This window comes from Cygnus atratus, chromosome 18, assembly GCF_013377495.2.
Source record: "Cygnus atratus isolate AKBS03 ecotype Queensland, Australia chromosome 18, CAtr_DNAZoo_HiC_assembly, whole genome shotgun sequence".
NCBI lineage: Eukaryota > Metazoa > Chordata > Aves > Anseriformes > Anatidae > Cygnus > Cygnus atratus.
The window spans coordinates 62,603-87,353 of record NC_066379.1 but is presented as its reverse complement, the minus strand read 5'-3'; the positions used below and the strand labels follow the sequence as shown (position 1 = coordinate 87,353).

At 41.9% G+C, this 24,751-nt stretch overlaps 1 protein-coding gene across 1 annotated transcript; it reads left to right on the top strand.

Moving 5' to 3' along the window:
• Positions 1 to 223: 223 nt before the first annotated feature.
• GSG1L2 (GSG1 like 2) lies at positions 224 to 24,089 on the top strand. Its single transcript, XM_035561905.1, has 6 exons — positions 224 to 235; positions 7,442 to 7,760; positions 9,405 to 9,452; positions 11,871 to 12,023; positions 19,821 to 19,932; positions 23,834 to 24,089. Exons 1-6 carry the CDS (start codon positions 224 to 226, stop codon positions 24,087 to 24,089), a joined length of 900 nt encoding a protein of 299 aa, XP_035417798.1.
• The last annotated feature ends 662 nt before the right edge of the window (positions 24,090 to 24,751 follow it).

Sequence of the window (24,751 nt, the reverse complement as noted above, 5' to 3'; positions counted from 1 at the left end):
TCTTGTAATATTCAAAGTTTTGTCACAATGTCAGCTGCAAGTTTTGAGAAGCTGCCAATGAATTTCAGCTTGAATTTTCAAAACATTTTTTGCAGCTTTTCTAGATTTAGAGGAAAGCCTGAAAACATAAATAACTGTATATGATACGTAGACTCAGGAAATAAAAACAGTCCATTTGCAGTACAATAATTTTCATGTCTGGTTTATGCTTTGAGTTGACAGCATGGAGAGACAGGTAGGTGTTACCTTCTGCATTTCCAGAATTGCTATTGGTACAAGAGGATTCTCTATACCTTTCCCAGAATTCATGGGGATCCCATGCAGCTGAGCAAGAAGGGGCAGAGATGTGCCACTAAGACCATAGAGCCAGTGGTAGCCAGTTTTCAACACTAGACATAGGCTATATCTAAACTCTGCAGTACAATCATTCAACCTGTCCAGCAGTCATGGAATCATAGAACCATAGAATCATAGAATGCAATCATAGATGGGATGCACCTCTCTCAGAGAGGAGTGAGGATTTTTGCTCAGGAGTTGGCTGGGCTGATAGATAGGGCTTTAAACTAGAGTCGAAGGGGGAAGGGGGTAGAACCAGGCACGTCGGTGACGAGCTAAGGGATGGTGTGCTAGAATCAGAGGGACTGTGTACTACTGAGGCCCTTCGGTCGGATACACAAGGTGCTGCGTGTAGGGAGGCGCATTTGAAGTGCTTCTACACAAATGCATGCAGTATGAGGAATAAAATGGATGAGCTGGAAGTCTTGGCCCAGTCCCACAGCTACGACATCATTAGCATAAGCGAAAACTGGTGGGATGAGTCCTGTGGCTGGTGTGTTGCAATAGATGGTTACAGGCTCTTCAGGAGGGACAGGCACGGTAGGCAAGGTGGTGGGGTGGCAATGTATATGAAGAATGGGCTGGACTGTGTGGAACTTCAAGTTGGCGATGGCAAAGTTGAGAGCCTCTCGGTAAGGATTAAGGGACGAACAAATAAAGGGGATGTCGTTGTGGGAGTCTATTACAGACCACTTGGCCAGGACGACCACGCTGATGAATTATTCTTTGCAGAACTAAGAGATGCCTCGAGATCAACTCCCCTTGTCCTAATGGGGGATTTCAACTTGCCAGACGTCAACTGGGGTCACCACATGGCTGACACGAGCAAGTCCAGGAGGTTCCTAAAGTACCTCGATGATAACTTCTTGGTGCAGGTGCTAAGAGAGCCAACCAGTAAAGGTGCCCTCCTAGATCTGTTGCTGGAGAACAGAGAGGGTCTTGTGGGAGACGTGGCAATTGGCGGCCGTCTCGGTCATAGTGACCATGAAGTGGTTGAGTTTAGAATTTATGGTGACAGAAGGAAAACTGTCACCAAAACTTCAGCCCTGGATGTGGGGAAAGCAGACTTCGGGCTGCTCAGGGAATTAGTCAGCAAGGTCCCCTGGGAAACTGCTTTTGAAGGCATTGGTGTCCATCAGTGCTGGTCCATCTTTAAGCACTGCCTCCTAAAAGCACAAGATCAGGCAACTCCAAAATGTCGGAAGTCAGGCAAGCGGGGCAGAAGGCCGACCTGGCTGACCAGGGATCTTCTACTGGAGCTAAGGCGAAAAAAGAAAATGTACGGCTGCTGGAAGGAGGGTCAGGCGACGAGGAAGGAATATAGGGATGCTGTTCGTGTTTGTAGGGAGAAAATTTGTGTGGCCAAAGCCCAACTAGAGTTGAAGCTCGCCGTGTCTGTGGGAGACAATAAAAAAGGTTTTTTTAGATATGTGAACAGAAAAAGGAGAACCAAAGAAAACATAGGTCCGCTACTAGATGGGGAGGGTCTCCTCACAGACAATGGCATAGGCAAAGCAGAGACGTTTAATGCCTTCTTCGCCTCTGTCTTCAACGCTGATGATGGGCTTCGGGACCCAGGGTACCCTGAGCTGGAGGACCATGATGGTGGGAATGACAAACTCCCAACCGACCCTGAACGTGTGCGGGATTTGCTGCTCCACCTGGATCCATACAAGTCCATGGGTCCGGATGGGATTCATCCCAGGGTGCTTAAAGAGCTGGCAGACATCATCGTGGGACCTCTCTCAATTATTTTTCAACGATCTTGGGAATCTGGTGAGGTCCCATTGGACTGGAAGCTGGCAAATGTTGTGCCAGTTTTCAAGAAGGGTAAGAAAGAAGACCCTAGCAATTACAGGCCTGTCAGTCTCACGTCAGTGCCTGGTAAAATTATGGAGAGTATGATCCTTGAAGTTATTGAAGCGCACCTGGGGGACAATGCAGTCATTGGTCCCAGCCAACATGGGTTCATGAGGGGTAGGTCCTGCCTAACAAATTTGATTTCCTTTTATGATAAGATCACCCATCTAGTCGATCAAGGGAAACCAGCTGATGTGATCTTTTTGGACTTCAGCAAAGCTTTTGACACGGTTTCCCATAGCATCCTAATGGACAAAATGTCCAGCATACAGCTAAACAAAAACATCATACGATGGGTGAGCAATTGGCTGACGGGCAGGGCTCAAAGGGTTGTGGTAAATGGGGCCACATCTGGCTGGCGGATGGTCACTAGTGAGGTCCCTCAAGGCTCCATTTTAGGGCCAGTCCTCTTCAAAATTTCTATAAATGATTTGGATGTAGGACTAGAAGGTGTTCTGAGCAAATTTGCCGACGACACCAAACTTGGAGGAGTTGTGGACTCGGATGAGGGTGGAAAGGCCTTGCAGAGAGATCTGGACAGATTGGAGAGCTGGGCGATCACCAACCACATGAAGTTTAACAAAAGCAAGTGCCGGGTCCTGCACCTGGGACAGGGCAACCCTGGCTATAAGTACAGACTGGGCGACGAGACGCTGGAGAGCAGCCCTGCAGAGAGGGATCTGGGGGTTTTGGTTGACAGCAAGTTGAATATGAGCCAGCAGTGTGCCCTGGCAGCCAGGAGGGCCAACCATATCCTGGGATGCATCAAGCACGGCATTGCTAGTCGGTCGAGGGAAGTGATTGTCCCGCTCTACTCTGTGCTGGTGCGGCCTTACCTCGAGTACTGTGTGCAGTTCTGGGCACCACAGTACAAAAAGGACATTAAACTGTTGGAGAGTGTCCAGAGGAGGGCTACAAAGATGGTGAAGGGCCTAGAGGGGAAGACATATGAGGAACGGCTGAGGTCACTTGGCCTGTTCAGCCTGGAGAAGAGGAGGCTGAGGGGGGACCTCATCGCAGTCCACAACTTCCTCACGAGAGGGAGTGGAGAGGCAGGTGACCTATTCTCCATTATCACCAGTGATAGGACCCGCGGGAACGGTGTGAAGCTGAGGCAGGGGAAGTTTAGGCTGGACATCAGGAAGAGGTTCTTCAGCGAGAGGGTGGTTGCACACTGGAACAGGCTCTCCAGTGAAGTAGTCACTGCACCAAGCCTGTCTGAATTTAAGAAGAGATTGGACTGTGCACTTAGTCACATGGTCTAAACTTTTGGGCAGACCTGTGTGGTGCCAGGAGTTGGACTTGATGATCCTTATGAGTCCTTTCGAACTCGGGATATTCTGTGATTCTATGATTCTATAGAACAGCTTAGGTAGAAGGAAACCAAAGATTATCCTGTTCCAACTCCCTGCCATGGGCAGGGATGCCACCCAAGGTTATCCAATTCCCCATCCAACCTGGCCTTTAACACCTCCAGGTATGGGGCATCCACAGCTTCCTGGGATGCCTGATTCATTGCATTACCACCCTGAGTGAAGAATTTCCTCCAACATCTAATCTCCCCTCTTTTAGTTTAAAACCATTCCCTCTTGTCCTGTCACTGTCTGCCTAAGCAAAAAGTTGCTCTCCATCTTTTTTATAAGCCCATTTAAAGTACTGAAAAACTGCAACGAGGTCTCCCCATAGCCTTCTCTTGTTCAACCACAGCTCTCTCAGCCTTTCTTCATAGAAGAGATGTTATAGTCCTCTGAACATCTTTGTGGTCCTCCTCTGAGGACCTCCTCTGTGGCTTTAACAGATCCACATCCTTCTTGTGCTGGGGGCCCCAGGCCTGGATGCAGTATTCCAAGTGAGGTATCACAAGGGCAGAGTAAAGAGGTACAATCACTTCTGTTAACCTGCTGGTCACTGATCTTTTGATGCAGCCCCGGGGTGCAGTTGGCCATCTGGGCTGCAAGCGTGCACTGCTGGCTCACGTCAAGCTATTTATCCACCAGAACCACCAAATCCTTTTCAGTAGGGCTACTCACAATGAGTTCTTCTCCTAGTCTGTACTCATGATGGGGAATGCCCCAGCCCAGGTACAGCACCTTCAACTTCATTAGGTTCACATGGGCCCACTTCTCAAATTTGTCCAGGGCCATTTGAATGGCATCCCTTCTTTCCATTGTGTTGACTGCACCACTCAGATTGGTGTCATATGCAAACTTTCTGAGGGTGCACTAGACCCCATTGTTTATGTCATTGATAAGGATATTAGATATTTATCAGTAGTGGTGTGTCCTGACTCACTACCCACTCACATGCCCAAGGTTTTGTCTAGATGAATCAAGGGGTGGAAGGGCATTATGTGTAACTATATGCAATCTTTACATGAAACCTGGATGTGGTAGATAAGTGTGCTGGGACATGGAATGAGAAAGTGCTCTGGAGACAAACATTTCAGTATGGAAATGGACCCATCCTACTCTAGAGAGGCCTGGCAGCAAGGGCATTGACTGCTGTCACTATTGTACCTGTGGCCAGGAATTGTTCTTCTGTGTATACAACCTCCCAAAGCCACACCTAACAGTAATTGTAAGGACCAGGGAGACGCACCTCAAAACCCCCAGAGCAACTGCTCAGCTGTATATTGCTACAAGTGATAAATGCAAATTTTCTAATTGTTATGTGAGTAAGATCAACTACCTCTGCAGTAGGTTACAAACAGCAAACCCGAATAACGCTCTGGCATCGGAGCTCTTTTGAGATCACCATATATATCTCAATGCTAAAGAAATCATGAAGTGTACCTAGACCCTAAATGAGCAGATTCACAGGATCTTCTACAATACATCCTTGATATTTCTTAGGACCATGCAATACCTCCCATCTGCTCTACTGATAGCTGGTACCCAGCAGCTGGTGGTCTGTTTTCTGTTTTCAACTTCTACAAGTTGTTTTTACCTACTCACCTTCTAAAATCATCATTTATGCTTGATCAAGCTTTGTGGTCTCTCTTTAGAGCTAAAAATACCCAAGGCTAGGTCAATGAAGGAGACCCACATTAAAGGGTCTTGTATCTCTTTTTTGCTCTTACACCAAGGTCCAGCTTCATATCTCCTCCTGCTTTCCTCAGCACCATCATTTATGGTTTTGCTGCTTTTGCATCTCTTGATACCTCTAACATCATCAGTTTCGTTGGAGTGCTCTACTAAACCCCAAAATCATAATCCAGAATATGGTAAACAGGTGTCTTCCTCTCTTGTATGGTTTCCAGGTGACCTTTCAATGCAAGCAAGGGCATATACTAAACTCTGCTTTCAGCATCTTCCATCTTGACTACACTCTTCCCTCTTCTGTAGCACATAATGGCGTTTTAGGAGACTTTCAGTACAAGGGAAGGGGATTTGTGCCACAGCGAAAAAAAGCTCTGTATTTGTCACATAATCATATCAATGGGTACTAAGAATGCAACAATATTTCTATTGTTCAAGTTGTCAGATACAGTGACTACAAAGGAATCTGTAAACAAGGCTCATAAAAAAGAGCTATTGTATGGATCAATTTTGTTTTAACAACATGCCTTCACTTCAGATGTAATTTTACAGTTGATCTAAAGACAAACTATCTTTGGAAATGCCACTAATTAATCTAATTAATGAATGGTTAAGTGCTAATATTCAAGAGAGGAAGATACCTGGCCAGCAATCTTGTTTACTTTCTCAAGCTTAATTTTTCATAAGTGAAAATAGGAACTCTGCAAAGCTGGGGAGTGGAAACATTCCCTCCATTTTTCTTAGGCCTTAGATGGGGCTACAAAACAACTAAGGAGGTCCTCAAGGTCCTTTGTTGAATGTGCATCACACCCATAATCATAAGGAAAGTGAAAATCCTGTGATAGGAAGAGTAAACAAATGACGTAAGAGGCCATATATATACCTCTAGCTGCAAATTTTAGGAGGACTAAGTACTGATGTTTTATGGGCTCATTATCTCCCCAACAGCTTCTTGTCTTAAAAATGAGAATGGGTTTTGTTAAAAGATACACACGACTTTTGTTAAAAGATACGTCTGTTCTGTGGTATCACTTTCCCTTAGTGAATGTTTTTGACCTTACAGTCAAAGTGATAATTTACTTACACTCCTGCTCCTTCTGTTTTTTTTTTGCATCACATATTTTTATAATAATATTCATACACTGACACAGCAGGGACAGGTGGATTTGACCTGTTACTGTTCCTGTAGGTTATGCATTGTTTTGCAGGGACCCTGTCCCTTGTTCCTTTTAGCACAAATGTTTTTTTACTATCTCATCATGCAACAACTGTTCCACACAAGGTTTCACAAAATTTCTCACTCATTTCATAAGAAAAAGTTTTAAATCCTTTGCATTATCAAATAGGCAGAAAAAGACACATCTCTAACATGTCAAGGTGGGAAATGTTTCTTAGGTGAAGGAAAAAATAGCTGTTTCACAGAGTGAACAAACAGATGGGCAGACAAAATTAAGACAATACAGCCTTTTCTCGACTCTTTCACATAACATTATCAAGGTTTCAATTATGTGTTCATGGAGGCAGACTGGCCAGTGCCCAGAATACTGTCCATAGCTAAAACGTGTAACTTATGACTTTCATTTGTAACTGGTAGAACTTCAGACAAGTGTGCTCACCTTCCCGGTGGTCTTGGGAAATGATGTAATGCTGTGAAATGCTCTAACTTAGCAACTGTTTTCATCTCTTTAAGAACTTCTTTAAAGTAAGATTCTTGATTGTATTCTATTTAATTCAATGTTCTGTGTAACAGGAGCATTTGGAATTGCAAGGTTAATTTTATTTATTTCGTAGGTGAGAAATGTAGAAGCTTCATCAGTCTGACTCCACCTGCTGATCGAGGTAAATATGTGAATTTTGTTTCTGTAAATATATTTTTTTTTCTGATTGTGTATTGGTGTACTTCCTATGCTTCTGTGTTCTTTGTGTCTTTTCTCCTATGATTCATTGGCCAAACTATAATTTATCTCTTCTCCTCATATTTCTTTCACAAGATATTAGTGCCAAACAACACTGTCCTATATCCTTAATCTCTTCTGCCACATGATTTCTCCTTATGCCCATATCTCTGCTTTCTGTCTTAACTACTAAGCTGGTACACTTTGCTGAGAGGAAAAAAGGTTGGGATGGTAAACACAGGCAGGTGTTTCACCAGACAGACATATACATAGCTTTATAAAAGGCTGTTTCTAGAATAATTGATACTGCAGTCCGGAAGGATGCCAGTTTTAGTCCCTGGCACAGCAAGACAGCAGAGAGCCTCAGCAGCAGTTTCTCTCGGTCTTTTCTCTTTAGTTTTCTCTATTACAGCATTCAGTAGCAGTTACTGGTGTGAAGGGACAAGAAAAGTTGCCAAACCTTTCTGTACAGAACAGAACCAAGGGGATCACTGCATCCGCTTTAATAGCCCTGACGCCAACAACAGTAATGCTGTGCAATATATTTGGGAGACAGGAGATGACAAGTTCATTGACCGAAAGTTTCATGCTGGGATCTGGTATTCCTGTGAAGAGATTATAAATGGGGAAGGTGAGTAAAAATATGTACATTTACTTCAGAAATTAATCAGAGATTTTTCTACTTATTTGGTGTCAGTTTCCTCTTTGCTGCAATATCATGTATGTATTTTAAAGGAAAAAGTATCCTTAAAAAGTTGCTCTACTCTGGAAAGGGGGATCTTAGAGAGTACTTTCTGTTCAATTCCAAAAAAAAAAATCTAATATTTTCTGTAAAGAACTTTATAGTGACAGATTATAGTACAGATGAAAAACTTCATACACTCCTAGATAAAACAGCAAGTTAAATGACTTTAACAGGGAAGTGTTTTATTCTTGCTGATGTTGTTACTCCTCTAGGCAAAATGAACATATTTGTCTTGAATGATGTCACAGGAGCAACATTAAAAGCATAATATGCTTCTTTAAAAAAAAAAATATATAAAAAAATGGATTTTCATTTGACCAATTAATTCTGTGAGACCTAAGTTTTTTCATGGATTTCCTCTTAAGCACAGGTATTTTCATTTTCTTACTGTGATCTCACCTTCAATAAAGGGAAGCAGAAGAAGGTTATTTTCACCTTGCTGTAACACAATTTGGAGACTCACTAATCATGAATGGAGGCATTTGACTGAGTTTCACTCTTACTATGTAAATACCAGTGGAATGAATGCAAATTGCCATAAAAGAGAACCTCGAGTTAATTTTGGATCTTTGTATATGTGAATTGCTTAACTGGTTCAAGAAATAGCGTTTATATTGTAAATCCAAATCAGCACTAGATTTTTCCACTTATCATTCTGATCAGTTTAGCACTGGAGAAACTTCAGAGGAGTCGTCAGCTATCTGTGCAACAAAATTAAAATATTTTAACAGTTGACTTTCTAGAAGGACCAGTTCTGCCAGAAGATCTTGTACATCATGCAGTTTTAAGGGGGCAAATGTCATAGATCAGAGCAAAATACATCTACCAATGAAGACATCTTTTAGGTGGATATTGCTGCAGATACTGGGGTCATGGAATTGGTCTGTCTGCTATGGCAGTTCTTATTTTCATACATGGTGCAGTTAGCAGCTGAAAAAAATAATAACAGCAAACCACCCTGTATTTTCAGAGCAGAGCAAAATTAATTCCAAGAGCTTTGTTCAAAACATCTGCACAGGGGTCAAGAGGTCACATGGGTTTGAAAATCAAAGCTTACAGGAAAAAAAAAAAAAAAGCAGTCAAGCTTATACGAAATTTGTGTGAGCATCAGTCTTGTTGCTGTCCGGCAAACAGTTCTTCCTTCACAGGCAGGATGGTATACAATTTTGTAAATTGTTAATTTTCCAGTTCTGACTTTCACAGGTACAACCTTCTGGATAAAAACAAAAATCAAAAAAATCTCTAACTTTACCACAAATGTGTGACTCTTTTTCTGCCTTGAAACAGTCTGGAAGGATTCTCTATCTGAGCTCCAGGAGTATGTCCACATACCAGGGACTCTGTGTGTACAAACACACATCAGAAATAGTTTATCGTGGTCATCTTAATCTGTACTTCTATGATAGATTTTTGATTTTCTGCATTCTATTAATCTTTTTCTTTAGATCAATGCAGAACATATAATAATAATTAATTTTAAATAATTTTTATTTATTATTTTTTAATTTTAATTTTTATTTTTTTTTTTAGGTGAGAAATGTAGAAGTTTTATCAGTCTAGCTCCAGCTGCTGATCGAGGTAAATACGCAATTTTTAAATATAAATAAAATGTTCCTGATCACATTAACCAATATAAATACTCTGTATGCTGATCTGAAAGAAAAAAAAATGTTTTAATCCCACACAGTTTTTGTCCTTTATTTAGTTTTTAAACTTCAAAATGAAGTCCACATGACTTGAAATATGAGTAAATGTCTTTCAAATCTACTCAATTTGAACAGGAAATTAAAAAAATATATATTTCAATTATGAGAACTGGAAATCAAGATTTCTAAGTTTTTGCCACCTCTCTTCTCAGATCTCCAAATTCAGAATTAGGAATTTGGGGTTGGCACTATGCTGCCTGGAGAGGGCGGAAGGACAGGTAGCATGTGAACGAGGCCAGGCAATGTGCTGAGGGGACTTGGGAGAGAAGTATTGTGGACCGAGCCAATCTTGATGACAGTCTGAATCCTCTCCCTGCACCCTACACAGAGCTGTAAGGAAGCATTTCCATTCATTAAGGTTTTGTAACCCAAAGATACCTCCTAAAAGCATAGAGTTAGCCTTGTTCTTTCAAAGAACAGTTCCTATTCCTACAACGCATGCTTGCAGATACTATTGAGAGAGCAACCCTTGCATGTAATCCTTATAATTTAAATGGTTAAATCAACCATTTTGGAAGTGATGGGTCCTGAAAAAAAGTCCTCCTTCTTCCCCAGGGGGTTGAAATTGCATATCCAGGATACTGGGACTGGACTACTTTCTGGATCATGTTTTCAACCCCTGGGGAAAAAGGAAGATGATTTCTGAAAGCTAGCTCTCCCTCCCTCTATTGCATCTATGTCACTGTACACAAATAATTACAGCTGTTTATAGTATGAGAGGAAAGTATAAATGAAGCATGGTTCTTAGCCACAGAGACATGATCTTCTGAAAGGAAAAGGAGGGGTGGGTTGTGGGCCTTGGCCTGAGAGCAACTCACACATGAAACCAGTGGTGGGCACAGAGATGAAATTATCTCTGTGACCAGGAGAGTGGCCACAGGCATCCAAAAGTTAGATCAAGGGACCTAATACAGCACCTTGGTGCCTGATAACCACACTGTGAAGCTACCCCTGGGCAGTGAAATACTGTGTGGAAATAAAGTCTCTTGTCCTGCACAAAGGAAAACAGAGTTTGTGATCAGCAAAGGTGTACGGCTGCAGTGTGCACAAGACTTGGGATGCATCAGTCTCACTCTTTCTGAATTTATCATCCTTAGACAAGTCAATGTACACAGGTGTTATCACAGTTATCCAGTGCATGTGTAACAATGGCTCACTATTCAAAAATATTTAGATGCAAGTTCCCATAGCTGGGGAAGCCCACACTGCTGGACAATGTAACATCTGGAGTTCCTGAACAAATTTTTTTTTTTTTTTACTGAGACAAAGATTTGTTTCAGAAATAAACCTTGCCCACGCATAGCCTGACACAATAATATAATGACTAAATCCATAGTATTTACTTATAAATTACATCTTAGCAATGTTTCTATTTTTAATTTATAATTGTTAGCATATATATATATACCTAGTATATATATGCATATGAGATCACTATTTGAATCTACAACTAGATGTCTGAGGACGTACTAATTTGTTCTTAAGATGATCTGTGAGGTTCAGCAATCAGTTGTTGGCCAGCTCTTGCTACTGTATGGACACAAGAAGACTGTGCCTGCTCCAGCCAATGGGACATTTGCATGTTAATAATAAAACAGCAGGCTAATAATCTTTCAAAGGAAGATTAACTTCTTGAGTAAGATGTAATCAACAGATATGCAGGGAGAACTGAATTAAGCAATACCCAGAAAGATGAATCTCAGTGAAATCTGGAGAGTGTTTGGGCACATTAAGGCTTCTCTGTCCAAAAACAAGAGCTTACCTGGTGAGAAACTAAACACAAAAGGAAGATTTTAGTTAATGACTAGACCCTCAGGCCATGTGGCTGTGTGTGTGGCCTTTGAAGTTTGTTAGCCGAATAACATGGTCTTCTGTTTTGGTATATTCTGGACACAGCAGCTGTGGTGTCAACAACTAGATAACTGGAAATTAATTCTTTCCTTTATGAACATTTATTAAAAATTCTCCCCTTTTTAAAAATGAATTTTGGTTCATGCTAATTTTAGGGTAACTACTGTGTATAAAAAATGTACTGCCAGATCTTGCACCATAAACTTAAGTGTACGGCAGGAGCATGCAAGTGCTCTCCTTCTAAATGGCCAAATCTGCAGAAGGAATAATAATTTATGGTGTTGACCATGTGTGTCTTCCTATAGATGTTACAACAGCAACCTCACAGCCTCTGACCGTTTGTTTAAGTTTGTGTAAACAATATAAATGAAGAAGAAATAAATGTTGAAAATACTGAATGACTGCTTATAATATCAGTGCTATTAATTTGGTTTTACAGGGGTTTTATGGCTGTCTATTGTAGCAGAGCTACTGTATAACATTTTGCTTCTGACTGGAGTTGTTCTTATATCAGTAGAAATGTGCTGCTACCGTAGTGTCATTGATGGGCTAAAGATCAACGCCTTTTCTGCAGTAGTCACCGTACTTGCAGGTACAGTATAGGATCTCAATTTATTACATCAAGAAAATTCAACATTGATAGATTTCTAACTGAAGACTAATAAGAGTGTCCAGGATTAAAAACTATGACAATACCTATTGAGACACAGTTTCATTTCTCCATGTTACTTCTTAATCCAGTGCTATGTAATCACTGGGACCTAGGCAAATTCAGTTTGGAAGAAACTTCAGAAGGTGCCCTAGTCCAACCTCCAGCTCAAAGCAGGGTCAGCTCTGAGATAGGACGAGCTTGCTCAGCAGGACTGTATCCAGCTGGATCTTAAAAACCCGCAGACACTTTGGGGAACCTATTCCACTGCTTGTCTGTCCTCGTGGTGAAGAAGTTAATATTTCAGTACCTGAGCAATTTGGCCTGAACTCAGCATTGACCATGCATTGAGCTCTTGAGCTCTGGAGGTTGAAGACTTGCAAAGGTGTCTTCCAGCCTGAACTACTCTGTAATTTTGTCTATGTTAAACAATTGTTACCGAGGAAAGTTGTAGTTAAAAAAAAAAAGTTTCTGTGACCTTTCTAGGAAATGTAATCCAATCTTTACTGTTCAAAATGTTAATTCATGCCAAATATAAAGTCTCTACTGCTACAGTTTTGCATAATTTCTTTTAAGCTCCCACCTGCAACAGAGAGCAGGTCATTTCTTCCTCTTTTTTAGTTAACATTTGCACATCTTCACGTTTCTATCTCAGCTCCCTGTAGGACAGACAGTGGTACCCAAACTCTATGATCTCTGAGAACGTGCTGGAACATCTCCTTTCTTCTGAATGATTTTCTTGAAAGGTGTCTAGGTGGTAAAAAAATATGTTTTTTATCACCAATTCTACTAATTACTCAAATTAGTCTCCATTATCTTTCTTGACTAGTGATTTATCAGTAGGTTCCCTGAAAAACAGTTTTAAAATATTTTTTCTCGTATTGATCAGAGATTTTCTGTATTTTGAACCTCAGCTATAGACTTAATAAAACAGTATGATTTTTAACTTGACTAAATAAGCCTACTTTTTCAGAGAAACATTTCTACCTGTATCTCTTGATCCACTGTCAAGTTTATTTTGAAAGAAAGGATAGTAAGCTTTGTTAAGTGATGTAAAGAGTGCGATGACCTCCTCCAGCCACTCTGGCAGTGGAAACCCACCGTCTTGGCCAGCAGAGCCTAGCCCAGTGCCTGTAGACCCAAAGTGTTTGCTCAGACCAAGGGACACAGCTGCCTTTCCCCTTTGCAGGTTCAGCCAATAGCGATGCTGACCATGTGTCCCAGAGACACACAGTACACACACAGACACACAGAAGACACTGACACAGCCACAGACAAGGCACTGCCTTGAACAACGCAGTCCTCCACAGAGGACTCACATAAAACATAAACACAGACAGCTGAGTCCCTTTTCTCATCTTGGGCTGGCACAGGACCAGTGCAGTCACACATACAGCACTCTCTAGGTTTGCAAGCACACACACACTCACAGGTCTCCAAGTACAGCCCCTCTATCTGTCCAGCATGCCAGTCTAGATCCCTGACCCCCTTACCCATTTCATGGCTCCCCTCTTCACTGGCTGGTCCAGCTTGGTGCTTGCAGCAAACATGCAGTTCTCGCACACATTCCAGCTTTGCAATGTCCCTGGATGAACCAGCAGTGACTCTCCACTCTCCTTACACCTCAGCCCAAACCTGAGGTCCTGCTGAACTTGCTGACTGGTTTAGCTTGAAGTCTGCTGGTGAATGCACATGGACAACCTCCCTACATCAGGTTGTCTGTGCATTCAGCCCCCCAGCAGCCAACACCAGGCATACAGGCTGTGATGCACAGCCCCATTTCGGCTGCCAGTGCAGAACCTGGCACCCACCGCACCCACGTCAGGCCCCTTCCTTTCCCTCTCCCTGCTATCCCCAGTGGTTGGTTTGGGAACACACACTGCTCCTGCCCCAGTGGCTGGGAGTAGAAGACCCTATTCACTCCAGCAGGTGCACTGGGACCCTACTGGTCCCAGTAGCTGACACTGTAGGCCAGGACACTCACAACCCCAGCCTGACTCCAGTAGCTGCCACTAAATTCAACTCAGACTGGACTCCAAGTAGCTGGTATTTAATCCTTTCAAGTCATATATGCACAAATATACATGCCTACAGTCACATTTGTCTCTGCTGATAGTTGATTTTGGGAACATACATCATTCTTGCTTCAGTGGCTGGTAGTGAAGGACCCCCACAGGCTCCAGTAGCTGGCACCACAGGCCAGGGGCACCCATACCCTTGCTCTGATTCCAGTAGCTGGCACCCGGTTCATTCACACTGGTCCCCCCAGTAGCCGGCACCTGGGGCTCAAAGTCTGTAGGACCCTCCCTAGAACCAGAGAGCTATGGCCCCTCCAGCTACTGACATTAGGACTGTCACTCATTTCCATAGCTGGCACCATGGACAGGGATGCCTGATCTCCTGGCCTGACTCCAATAGCTGGCACCAAATTTCACTCACACATACAGACCTCCCCTGTAGCTGGCACTTAGTCTTTGCAGACCACATACAGACAGCATAGAGAGTGTAAATACACAGAGAGATACATAAGAAAAAGATTTAATATGAAAGAAGGTAGGACAGGCTGTGGTGATCAGATGCAGGGCTCTGCCAGACAAGCGCACTTGACTGACCCAATTTCACACACAGCCCGACTACAGTCTGCACCACCCCCCACCCTTTTGCTACTCACTGGTTCTCCTTCCCATGCACATACCCTCATGTGTTTGCAGAGCTTTACCAATCCCACACCCCTCCCAGTCCAGAGCCCCTTGGTCTAAAGGATCATCAGTCGCAAAGTCCCAGTTGACCTTCTTGAAGTGGCACCTGTAGTTTCTTGGTAGCTAATCAGTTAGAGTGACTGAGAGGTTTGTTTCTTGTCATTGTCTCCATATTTGCTTTGTCAGGTCTGTGTCTTGGTATACTTTGTTTTCTGGTTTCCACCTTTTCTATTAGTTTCCCAGGTGACAATCTCCTCCATCAGATATTCATGCTGGAATAAATGTTTTCATATTCTCACATGCCCTTATCAATGAATCTGACTGACCAGGTTTGGTTTCTATCACTGCCTCCCATATAATTTGTCAGTCAGGTTTGTGTTCCTATATGTTCTTGTGTATAGCTTCCTTCCTTTCTTATTATCCTTTGTTGCACTGAGAAAAGGTCAGGAGGAGGTTTACACAGCAAGATTTTACTGGATACTGTTTATTTCAGATGTTCCTTGATTTTAAACATTTCTTGAGATAATACAAAGTTGAAGAACACGTCTTAGTTGTTTAACTTATATATAAATCTCTTGTAAATATAAACCGAATCTAGTTGCCTTATCAAGGAAAGTGTTTAAAGTTTCCTTCACTCTAATCTGAAATGAAGATGCAGTTTCTTATAATGACACGTTCTTTATTATAGCACAAAAATATAAATTAAAATTCAGCTACTGGAAATTGTAGCTACATAATTCTAACTATTTTGAAAACACACATTTTAAGAAAACAGTTACAGTATTTAACCATTGTGTGCCAGTGTTTGATTTCCCTCAGTCTTTAGCTCAGACTGTATAAAATGTATAATGTATGTTCTAACTGATATAGAATACGTTGACTTAAAAAAAGTCATAGTGTGAAATTTTATTCTTATACAAGAGCTAAAAGGAGGGAACTCCAGTGAAAGATCTCATGTTCACACTCCAGTTTATACATCTCTAGGCAGCCAGACTGGAGGATTTAGGAGAGATATTTGTTGTAACTCAGAAATGACTATGATATGTCATCTTTCTGGTGAGAAATGAACAACTCTTATGGTTGGACCAGATGATTTTGGAGGTCTTTTCCAACCTTAATGATTCTATAACTGGCCTCAGTCTTCTAATCCCCACATCTACAGTTGAACATCTTTCTTCATATAGTTTATTAAGGAATGTGGTATCAGGGTGTCAGCTAACTACTGAAGTTGTGTTTCACACTATGAAGCCCTCTGGATTTATACTGCATAGAAGGGCTTTCTTGATTGCCTATTGATGGTGTTTCAAGGAGTACCAGTGTTTCAGGGAAGGGCATTTCCTAGTGACTACTGAAGACAGATCATGGTTAGTCCTCACTTTTTATGAACTAGACTGAGAGCCTCTGTGCACTAGTAATCGCTTTGTTTTGTAAGAATTCATGAAAAAGATCTACTTTGGGAACACCTAACAAATTGGGTCCTGTGAGTTTGGTGGGGGACTGTCTGCTCTGAGAAGCTCATGTATGTTAGACAGTGGGATGTTTGATAATTTCAAGATCATTATGGATTTGTAAATGTAGCTAGGAACAAACAAAAAAAAAAGTTCATAGGGAAGTTCACTGCTGGAAAATAAAATGTTAAAGGACACCAGACACCCTTAGGCTTATAAAGAACCTTGCAGGAATTTTGAAAATTAAATTATTAAATATGCTACTTTCACAATTGAGCCTTTCAATATTTATTAATAGTCATTTAGTGCTTTTCAATTTTTCATTCACCTCAATAATGTTGATAAATCTTGTTGCATTTAATGTACTTCAAAAGTGCAGGTACAAGCATTACAAAGGTACAAGTATTACAAAGGTAATGCTTGTGCCTTTGAAAATCTTTCCACTGAAAGACAGGAAAATGAGGGAAAAGTGACATATGAAATGCAACTGAGTGAGACTTTGTTGTTATAGAATCATAGAATATCCCGAGTTGGAAGGGACCCATAAGGATCATCAAGTCCAACTCCTGGCACCACACAGGTCTGCCCAAAAGTTTAGACCATGTGACTAAGTGCACAGTCCAATCTCTTCTTAAATTCAGACAGGCTTGGTGCAGTGACTACTTCACTGGAGAGCCTGTTCCAGTGTGCAACCACCCTCTCGCTGAAGAACCTCTTCCTGATGTCCAGCCTAAACTTCCCCTGCCTCAGCTTCACACCGTTCCCGCGGGTCCTATCACTGGTGATAATGGAGAATAGGTCACCTGCCTCTCCACTCCCTCTCGTGAGGAAGTTGTGGACTGCGATGAGGTCCCCCCTCAGCCTCCTCTTCTCCAGGCTGAACAGGCCAAGTGACCTCAGCCGTTCCTCATATGTCTTCCCCTCTAGGCCCTTCACCATCTTTGTAGCCCTCCTCTGGACACTCTCCAACAGTTTAATGTCCTTTTTGTACTGTGGTGCCCAGAACTGCACACAGTACTCGAGGTAAGGCCGCACCAGCACAGAGTAGAGCGGGACAATCACTTCCCTCGACCGACTAGCAATGCCGTGCTTGATGCATCCCAGGATATGGTTGGCCCTCCTGGCTGCCAGGGCACACTGCTGGCTCATATTCAACTTGCTGTCAACCAAAACCCCCAGATCCCTCTCTGCAGGGCTGCTCTCCAGCGTCTCGTCGCCCAGTCTGTACTTATAGCCAGGGTTGCCCTGTCCCAGGTGCAGGACCCGGCACTTGCTTTTGTTAAACTTCATGTGGTTGGTGATCGCCCAGCTCTCCAATCTGTCCAGATCTCTCTGCAAGGCCTTTCCACCCTCATCCGAGTCCACAACTCCTCCAAGTTTGGTGTCGTCGGCAAATTTGCTCAGAACACCTTCTAGTCCTACATCCAAATCATTTATAGAAATTTTGAAGAGGACTGGCCCTAAAATGGAGCCTTGAGGGACCTCACTAGTGACCATCCGCCAGCCAGATGTGGCCCCATTTACCACAACCCTTTGAGCCCTGCCCGTCAGCCAATTGCTCACCCATCGTATGATGTTTTTGTTTAGCTGTATGCTGGACATTTTGTCCATTAGGATGCTATGGGAAACCGTGTCAAAAGCTTTGCTGAAGTCCAAAAAGATCACATCAGCTGGTTTCCCTTGATCGACTAGATGGGTGATCTTATCATAAAAGGAAATCAAATTTGTTAGGCAGGACCTACCCCTCATGAACCCATGTTGGCTGGGACCAATGACTGCATTGTCCCCCAGGTGCGCTTCAATAACTTCAAGGATCATACTCTCCATAATTTTACCAGGCACTGACGTGAGACTGACAGGCCTGTAATTGCTAGGGTCTTCTTTCTTACCCTTCTTGAAAACTGGCACAACATTTGCCAGCTTCCAGTCCAATGGGACCTCACCAGATTCCCAAGATCGTTGAAAAATAATTGAGAGAGGTCCCACGATGATGTCTGCCAGCTCTTTAAGCACCCTGGGATGAATCCCATCCGGACCCATGGACTTGTATGGATCCAGGTGGAGCAGCAAATCCCGCACACGTTCAGGGTCGGTTGGGAGTTTGTCATTCCCACCATCATGGTCCTCCAGCTCAGGGTACCCTGGGTCCCGAAGCCCATCATCAGCGTTGAAGACAGAGGCGAAGAAGGCATTAAACGTCTCTGCTTTGCCTATGCCATTGTCTGTGAGGAGACCCTCCCCATCTAGTAGCGGACCTATGTTTTCTTTGGTTCTCCTTTTTCTGTTCACATATCTAAAAAAACCTTTTTTATTGTCTCCCACAGACACGGCGAGCTTCAACTCTAGTTGGGCTTTGGCCACACAAATTTTCTCCCTACAAACACGAACAGCATCCCTATATTCCTTCCTCGTCGCCTGACCCTCCTTCCAGCAGCCGTACATTTTCTTTTTTCGCCTTAGCTCCAGTAGAAGATCCCTGGTCAGCCAGGTCGGCCTTCTGCCCCGCTTGCCTGACTTCCGACATTTTGGAGTTGCCTGATCTTGTGCTTTTAGGAGGCAGTGCTTAAAGATGGACCAGCACTGATGGACACCAATGCCTTCAAAAGCAGTTTCCCAGGGGACCTTGCTGACTAATTCCCTGAGCAGCCCGAAGTCTGCTTTCCCCACATCCAGGGCTGAAGTTTTGGTGACAGTTTTCCTTCTGTCACCATAAATTCTAAACTCAACCACTTCATGGTCACTATGACCGAGACGGCCGCCAATTGCCACGTCTCCCACAAGACCCTCTCTGTTCTCCAGCAACAGATCTAGGAGGGCACCTTTACTGGTTGGCTCTCTTAGCACCTGCACCAAGAAGTTATCATCGAGGTACTTTAGGAACCTCCTGGACTTGCTCGTGTCAGCCATGTGGTGACCCCAGTTGACGTCTGGCAAGTTGAAATCCCCCATTAGGACAAGGGGAGTTGATCTCGAGGCATCTCTTAGTTCTGCAAAGAATAATTCATCAGCGTGGTCGTCCTGGCCAAGTGGTCTGTAATAGACTCCCACAACGACATCCCCTTTATTTGTTCGTCCCTTAATCCTTACCGAGAGGCTCTCAACTTTGCCATCGCCAACTTGAAGTTCCACACAGTCCAGCCCATTCTTCATATACATTGCCACCCCACCACCTTGCCTACCGTGCCTGTCCCTCCTGAAGAGCCTGTAACCATCTATTGCAACACACCAGCCACAGGACTCATCCCACCAGGGATGGCTGTTATGGCTGATTCCTGCTTAGGGCTGAATTACTAAGTACTAGGTTTTCAGATGGTGATAACAAATAACCTTCTTGTTTTTCAAAATCTAAGGACTGCATGTCCCACTGCTCCCATAGATTCTCAAAGCATACAAAATAGGTGTAAAAGGATTGTACTAGTGGTTGTACTGGTAACTTGATGACACATAAATACAGCTAGATGACAATGTCTAGTATTTTTCAGTGTCTTACAGATTCTTTGTAAATATTCTTTAGGAGTTCAAGGGACAACTGCAATAAATCGACAAAGAAGAATGTTCATCAGTTTCTAATATTCTTTCATTATATTTTTTAGGTCTTCTGGGCATGGTTGCTCACATGATGTACACAACTGTATTTCAAATGACTGTAAATCTTGGTCCTGAAGACTGGAGACCTCACACATGGGATTATGGCTGGTCCTTTTGGTACTTATTGGTTTACATTTGGTTCTTCCATTACATTTCAGTCACTTCATCCTATATTCAAGGAATTTATATCTACTATAATGAATGGATCTAACTTATTTCAGTCCTGGGAACGCAGTTAAATATTTAGCTGTTTTTGTCCAAATTCAGTAGTCTTAGATTATTACATAAAATGTATAAGCATGTGAATTTTGCATTTATCATCCTTTAGACTGTACATAGGCCTCTGACTGTTCTGCATGAAGCAGAGGTTCTTTTCCACACACATCAGATTACCCATTTTTATAAGACCCAGGTTTGGTACCTTTGTTTCCCAGGAAGACTGTCTTGTATAAGTTGCTTAAAACTCTGCTGGCCTTATCCATTTAGGATTAATGTTTCTTTAGCATGTGTATGCCTCAGGTTGTTGTATTTGGAACATTTCAGTCAAAATTATTCAAATTTTTAAGAACAGACTTGGGTAAAAAATACATTTTTTTTGACCCTGTAAATAATTGCATCATTTTCTGAGGAGGTCTAGTGAATTTATTAAAAAAGAGGACTATGAAGTGGACTTTTGCTATAGGGATGTCTTTGTTGTGCCTTTGAAAATCCATTCAAATTTGATCAATAATGAGCATTTGAATGTTCAGATGGCACTAGCTGGAAACAGCTGTCATTTTCCCAGCCATAACTGAGAAAAATAGGAACAACTGTATTAGGTTAACTCAAATGTCCATCAGGCCCAATCATTTGGGTCACTATAGCAGAGCTCAGGCTGATTGTCTACATATCAGTTCTGACAGTTGAGCTGCTACTATCACCAACATTATCACATCTACCACTTCTGCCACTACAGTCAGCTTTCCCCTCCTGAGCACCTGTACTTTCACCATATGGCACATACTGAGCAGCTGAGGATTTCACAGCTGCCTTCTAGTTATTCTGTGCAGCCTGGACCACTGAATGCCCAAAGAAATGCTTGTACCATCACAAGACTTTCCAAGCCATCAGTACCTGCATACAGAAAGACATTGCGGAAGATGGTGTCTCTGTTGTCTTTTTTTTCTAATCATTGTCATGCTCCTCTTTTCTATCAAGATTCACATTCTTTCCTTTACTCAGCCTAAATGGTAGCTATGTCACCCTGTTTGATAATCTAAGAAGAAAATAAAACCATACATAGAGGTTCCTCACTTCCTCCCTCCAGTTGTCTTGCTTGGTTTCTTTCCTCTTATCTCCTTCCATGTGTAATATTGTCTCTCTTCTGATAACCTACATTTAGACCTCCCTTATTATTGCATAACCCTTTATATCCAGCCTTCCATAAGTACTCTCCCAATGACTGCATGGGAAAGTCAAAAGTTAAAAAAACCAACCAAACAAACAAACAAACAAAAAAAACCAAAAAAAAAATAACAAAGTAAACATGAAAGTAAAAGGGGAAGGTTTCTAACACTATTTATGCAAGGAAAGAGGACAGATGTCAAAACATGGGCATTCATGATTATAACTAACACTCCATTTCTAACCACCCTGGCATCCACTTGCTGCCGACAATGTCACCAAGACCATGACAGGGACATGGACGGGCAATGTCACAGGAAAAGACTTTACTCCTTTACCACTGGGAACTTCTTAACATCACCTTCCTAACAGCCAAAGAAAACAGGGAATCAGGCCAATGGCAGCAGTTTTTCATCTCAACCACCAGACTCAGGGGAGCAGCTATGCCTACAAGAACTCTTTATCCTCTGTCATGGATCTTCCACCTGCTACAGATTCCCCCTCTCCACATCCAGCTGATGTGGCCACGATTTTTCTTCCACCTGGCTCAGAAGGCATGAAGACCTTTTTTCCTTCAAAGCACAGGAACTGTTAGTGACGGGTAGGCTCAGTCTCTGGTGGCCCTGAATGTCTTTTCAATAAATCTCTTCATATTTCTCTTTCTATGCTTTGGTAGCTTTCCTGGAGGTTGGAAGATATTTCTGTTATTGGTGTGTCTTTCGGTCTCCTTGTGTTTCTCACATCAAGGCATCCTTACATCATTTTCTCTCTAAAGAGTTGCCCTGTTCTAAATTCCTATAACATACCTCAAATGGGATACTCTGCAGTGATAGGAAAAATAATAATCCATATGAGCTTCTATCTGTATTTATTTTTTCCAGAGGAATGACTAGTTACTTCTTTAATAGTTACTCTTTTTCCAGTTGACCTGATTGATCTCCCCTTCACCATTGGTCTCTGAGCAGAGTTCAAACTGAATTAACTTCTTGAAGCTAAATTTCCGCTGCAGCCAAACTCCTCTTTATCCTCTGCCTCTCTCAGTGACATGACTTCGCTCATGTCCTTCCTTGGTTCTCCTTAGTAGATGTTTCTTTTCTGTTTATGGAAAAGCAAAAGTTCTGGTGAAAACCTTGAAGAATCCCACTGATAACTTCTTTGCATTGTCAAAAGAAAAAATTTACTCCTGTCCTTTTTTTTTTGTATATTTTAACACAGCATTGGTCTATAGGAGCACCTGTTCATAAGAGCTTAATTTCATTCAGTCTTTGGTAAGAGGCCTTTTTAAAAGTTTTCTTGAAATCAGTTTGTTCCCTTTATTTCACTGGGTCCTTCAAAGGGCTCTAACAGATTGATTAGGAAGAGCATCTTTAACAAAAGCTGTGCATGAAACATGAAGTATCAGTTATATAAATTTGACTACTAAAGCTACAGTGCTTCAATTATTCAGTCAAAATGCCTGCTACATGAGTCATGCCTACTGCAGATCTGCCACCTTCATCTAATCTCAGGGGCTAAAACTTGGTGTCATTGCTGACATCTTCAATTCCTCTCTAACATGGTTGTCTTAAGCCATAGGTTACATATAACCATAGGTAGATCTGCTGTCCCATCTGCGCCTGGTTTGAATGATGAAGCATTCTGTCTGCTTCTGCTGGCTTTTCCCTATTCTTGCTATTTCTTTGTTACAAGAACACTTCCACTTATCCTCAGATTTGAGACAGTAATTCAGGGTATAGTTTGGCTGACTTCAGGAGAAAATATAGCTTAAGCTGCTCCCCCTTCTTCCTGTTCCTAGAGGTCCTACATATCTACATGCCATAATCCACTGCTCTCAAACTCTCTCAACACATCTGGATGTCTGATTACCCTGGAAACCAATCTTGGCTAAAAATAACACTCAAAAAGAAAAAAGAAATAAAGAAGGAAAGAGTTATTTAAAAAAACATAAATGAGTTCATTGAACTACAGCAAGGATATGGGAACAAACAGCTATGAGGCAAAGGATAAATTAACAAGAGTTTCTTAAACTGATTTCTCCACTGATGGACACATTTCATTTGATTATCCTGACCTTGCCATGTTAAGAAGGACTCTGGTAAGTTTCTGCACTGTAAACTCTAATTCATTCTGCTGTGACCATACTTTTGCATGCTAATTTTACACCTCTAGCATGTGTTGCCCACTCAGTGGCGCAGACGTTTACTGCATCTTTAGTAAATTGTACCATCTTTTTAATATTTCTGGATAACTGGATCACATTATTTCTCAGTGCCACCTGTGAGATTTTTAGACTTAGTAACTGCACCTTTCAATTTTTTTTAAGCATTCTCATTTTTACTCAATTCCTCTTACTGATATTGAACTCTAAACAGAGTAAACAGAGGAATTACAGAGTTAGGGTTTCATTAAACAAGAATATTAAATGTGAATGTTACAAGTGTTATAGAGAGGTCCACTCTGTAAGTCGGTTATGTGGATGGTCATTAACCAAATGTCTTTCTTCCTCCCTGACCATGCTCCTCTTTCCATAATATAAACCAATGCATTCACTTGTGTGCATTATTTTCAAAAATAAACTTGAAGATCTTGGATATGAAAATGTTCTGCTAATTTCTAATAAATCTTTTTGTTATAGCCTCGCATGGGCTTCCTTCGCTTGCTGTATGGCTGCAGCTGTCACCACTATTAACAAATATACAAAAACTATTTTGGAATTCAAGCACAAAAGAAAAACACTGGAAAGGAGCTTAAAGATTAAATACAAGTTTCCAGATCATGCAGCTCCAGAGAAAGCTTGCAATGTGTATGTGAACTCTTTTCACAACACTACAGAGGACCCTGCACACCTAGTAAAAGACTTGCATCACCTGGCCACTATTTCAGTTCTGTAAATTTGAACCATATCTCAAGAAACCCTGTGAATCATAATATTAGATCAGAATGAAATAGTATTAACTAATAAAATGTACATTTGTGTTGCATTAAATATTTTTCTTAATAATGATAATAATAAAAAAGATATTCCCATGGATGTTTCAAGGAAGTCTTAGTGTGGGAAAAGCAGATCCAGGTGTTGTAGTTCAGAAAAAAAAACCAATGATACAAGTTCTCCACTGCTCTGATTTTAAGCAGTCTAAATGCTAATATAAGGTATGTGAGTTTGTTTGTATTTCAGAGCACTATGGATTTCTCCTATTTTTTTATTGACACAAAACAACAAACCCACAACCCCAAACCAACAAACAAACAAACAAAAACCCACAACACCTGAAAACCCCACCAACAGCAGGGCAGCAAATAAAGCAGCTCATATGTTGTGCATGGCCGCATGGCTTGTAAAGTTTGTTATTAAGAGTATAATCTTTCCAGGAAAATCGGTGTATTACAGCTTATGATTCATGAGTTTCCACCTGAAGCATATAGGTAGGTTTTGCTGTGAAGTGAAAGAAAGGCCAATATGAGGAAGGGGTTTTCAATGTAATTAGTACTCATTTAAAAAAGCTGGGAAGATAAATGGAAATTTGGAAGGTTGTAGGCATCACACAACTCACCA

Coding starts and splice junctions, on each gene's coding strand:
- GSG1L2 (XM_035561905.1), top strand. Junction 7,761..9,404: donor AGAGATTATAAATGGGGAAG/GTGAGTAAAAAT, acceptor TTTTTTTTTTAG/GTGAGAAATGTAGAAGTTTT. Junction 9,453..11,870: donor AGCTCCAGCTGCTGATCGAG/GTAAATACGCAA, acceptor TTGGTTTTACAG/GGGTTTTATGGCTGTCTATT.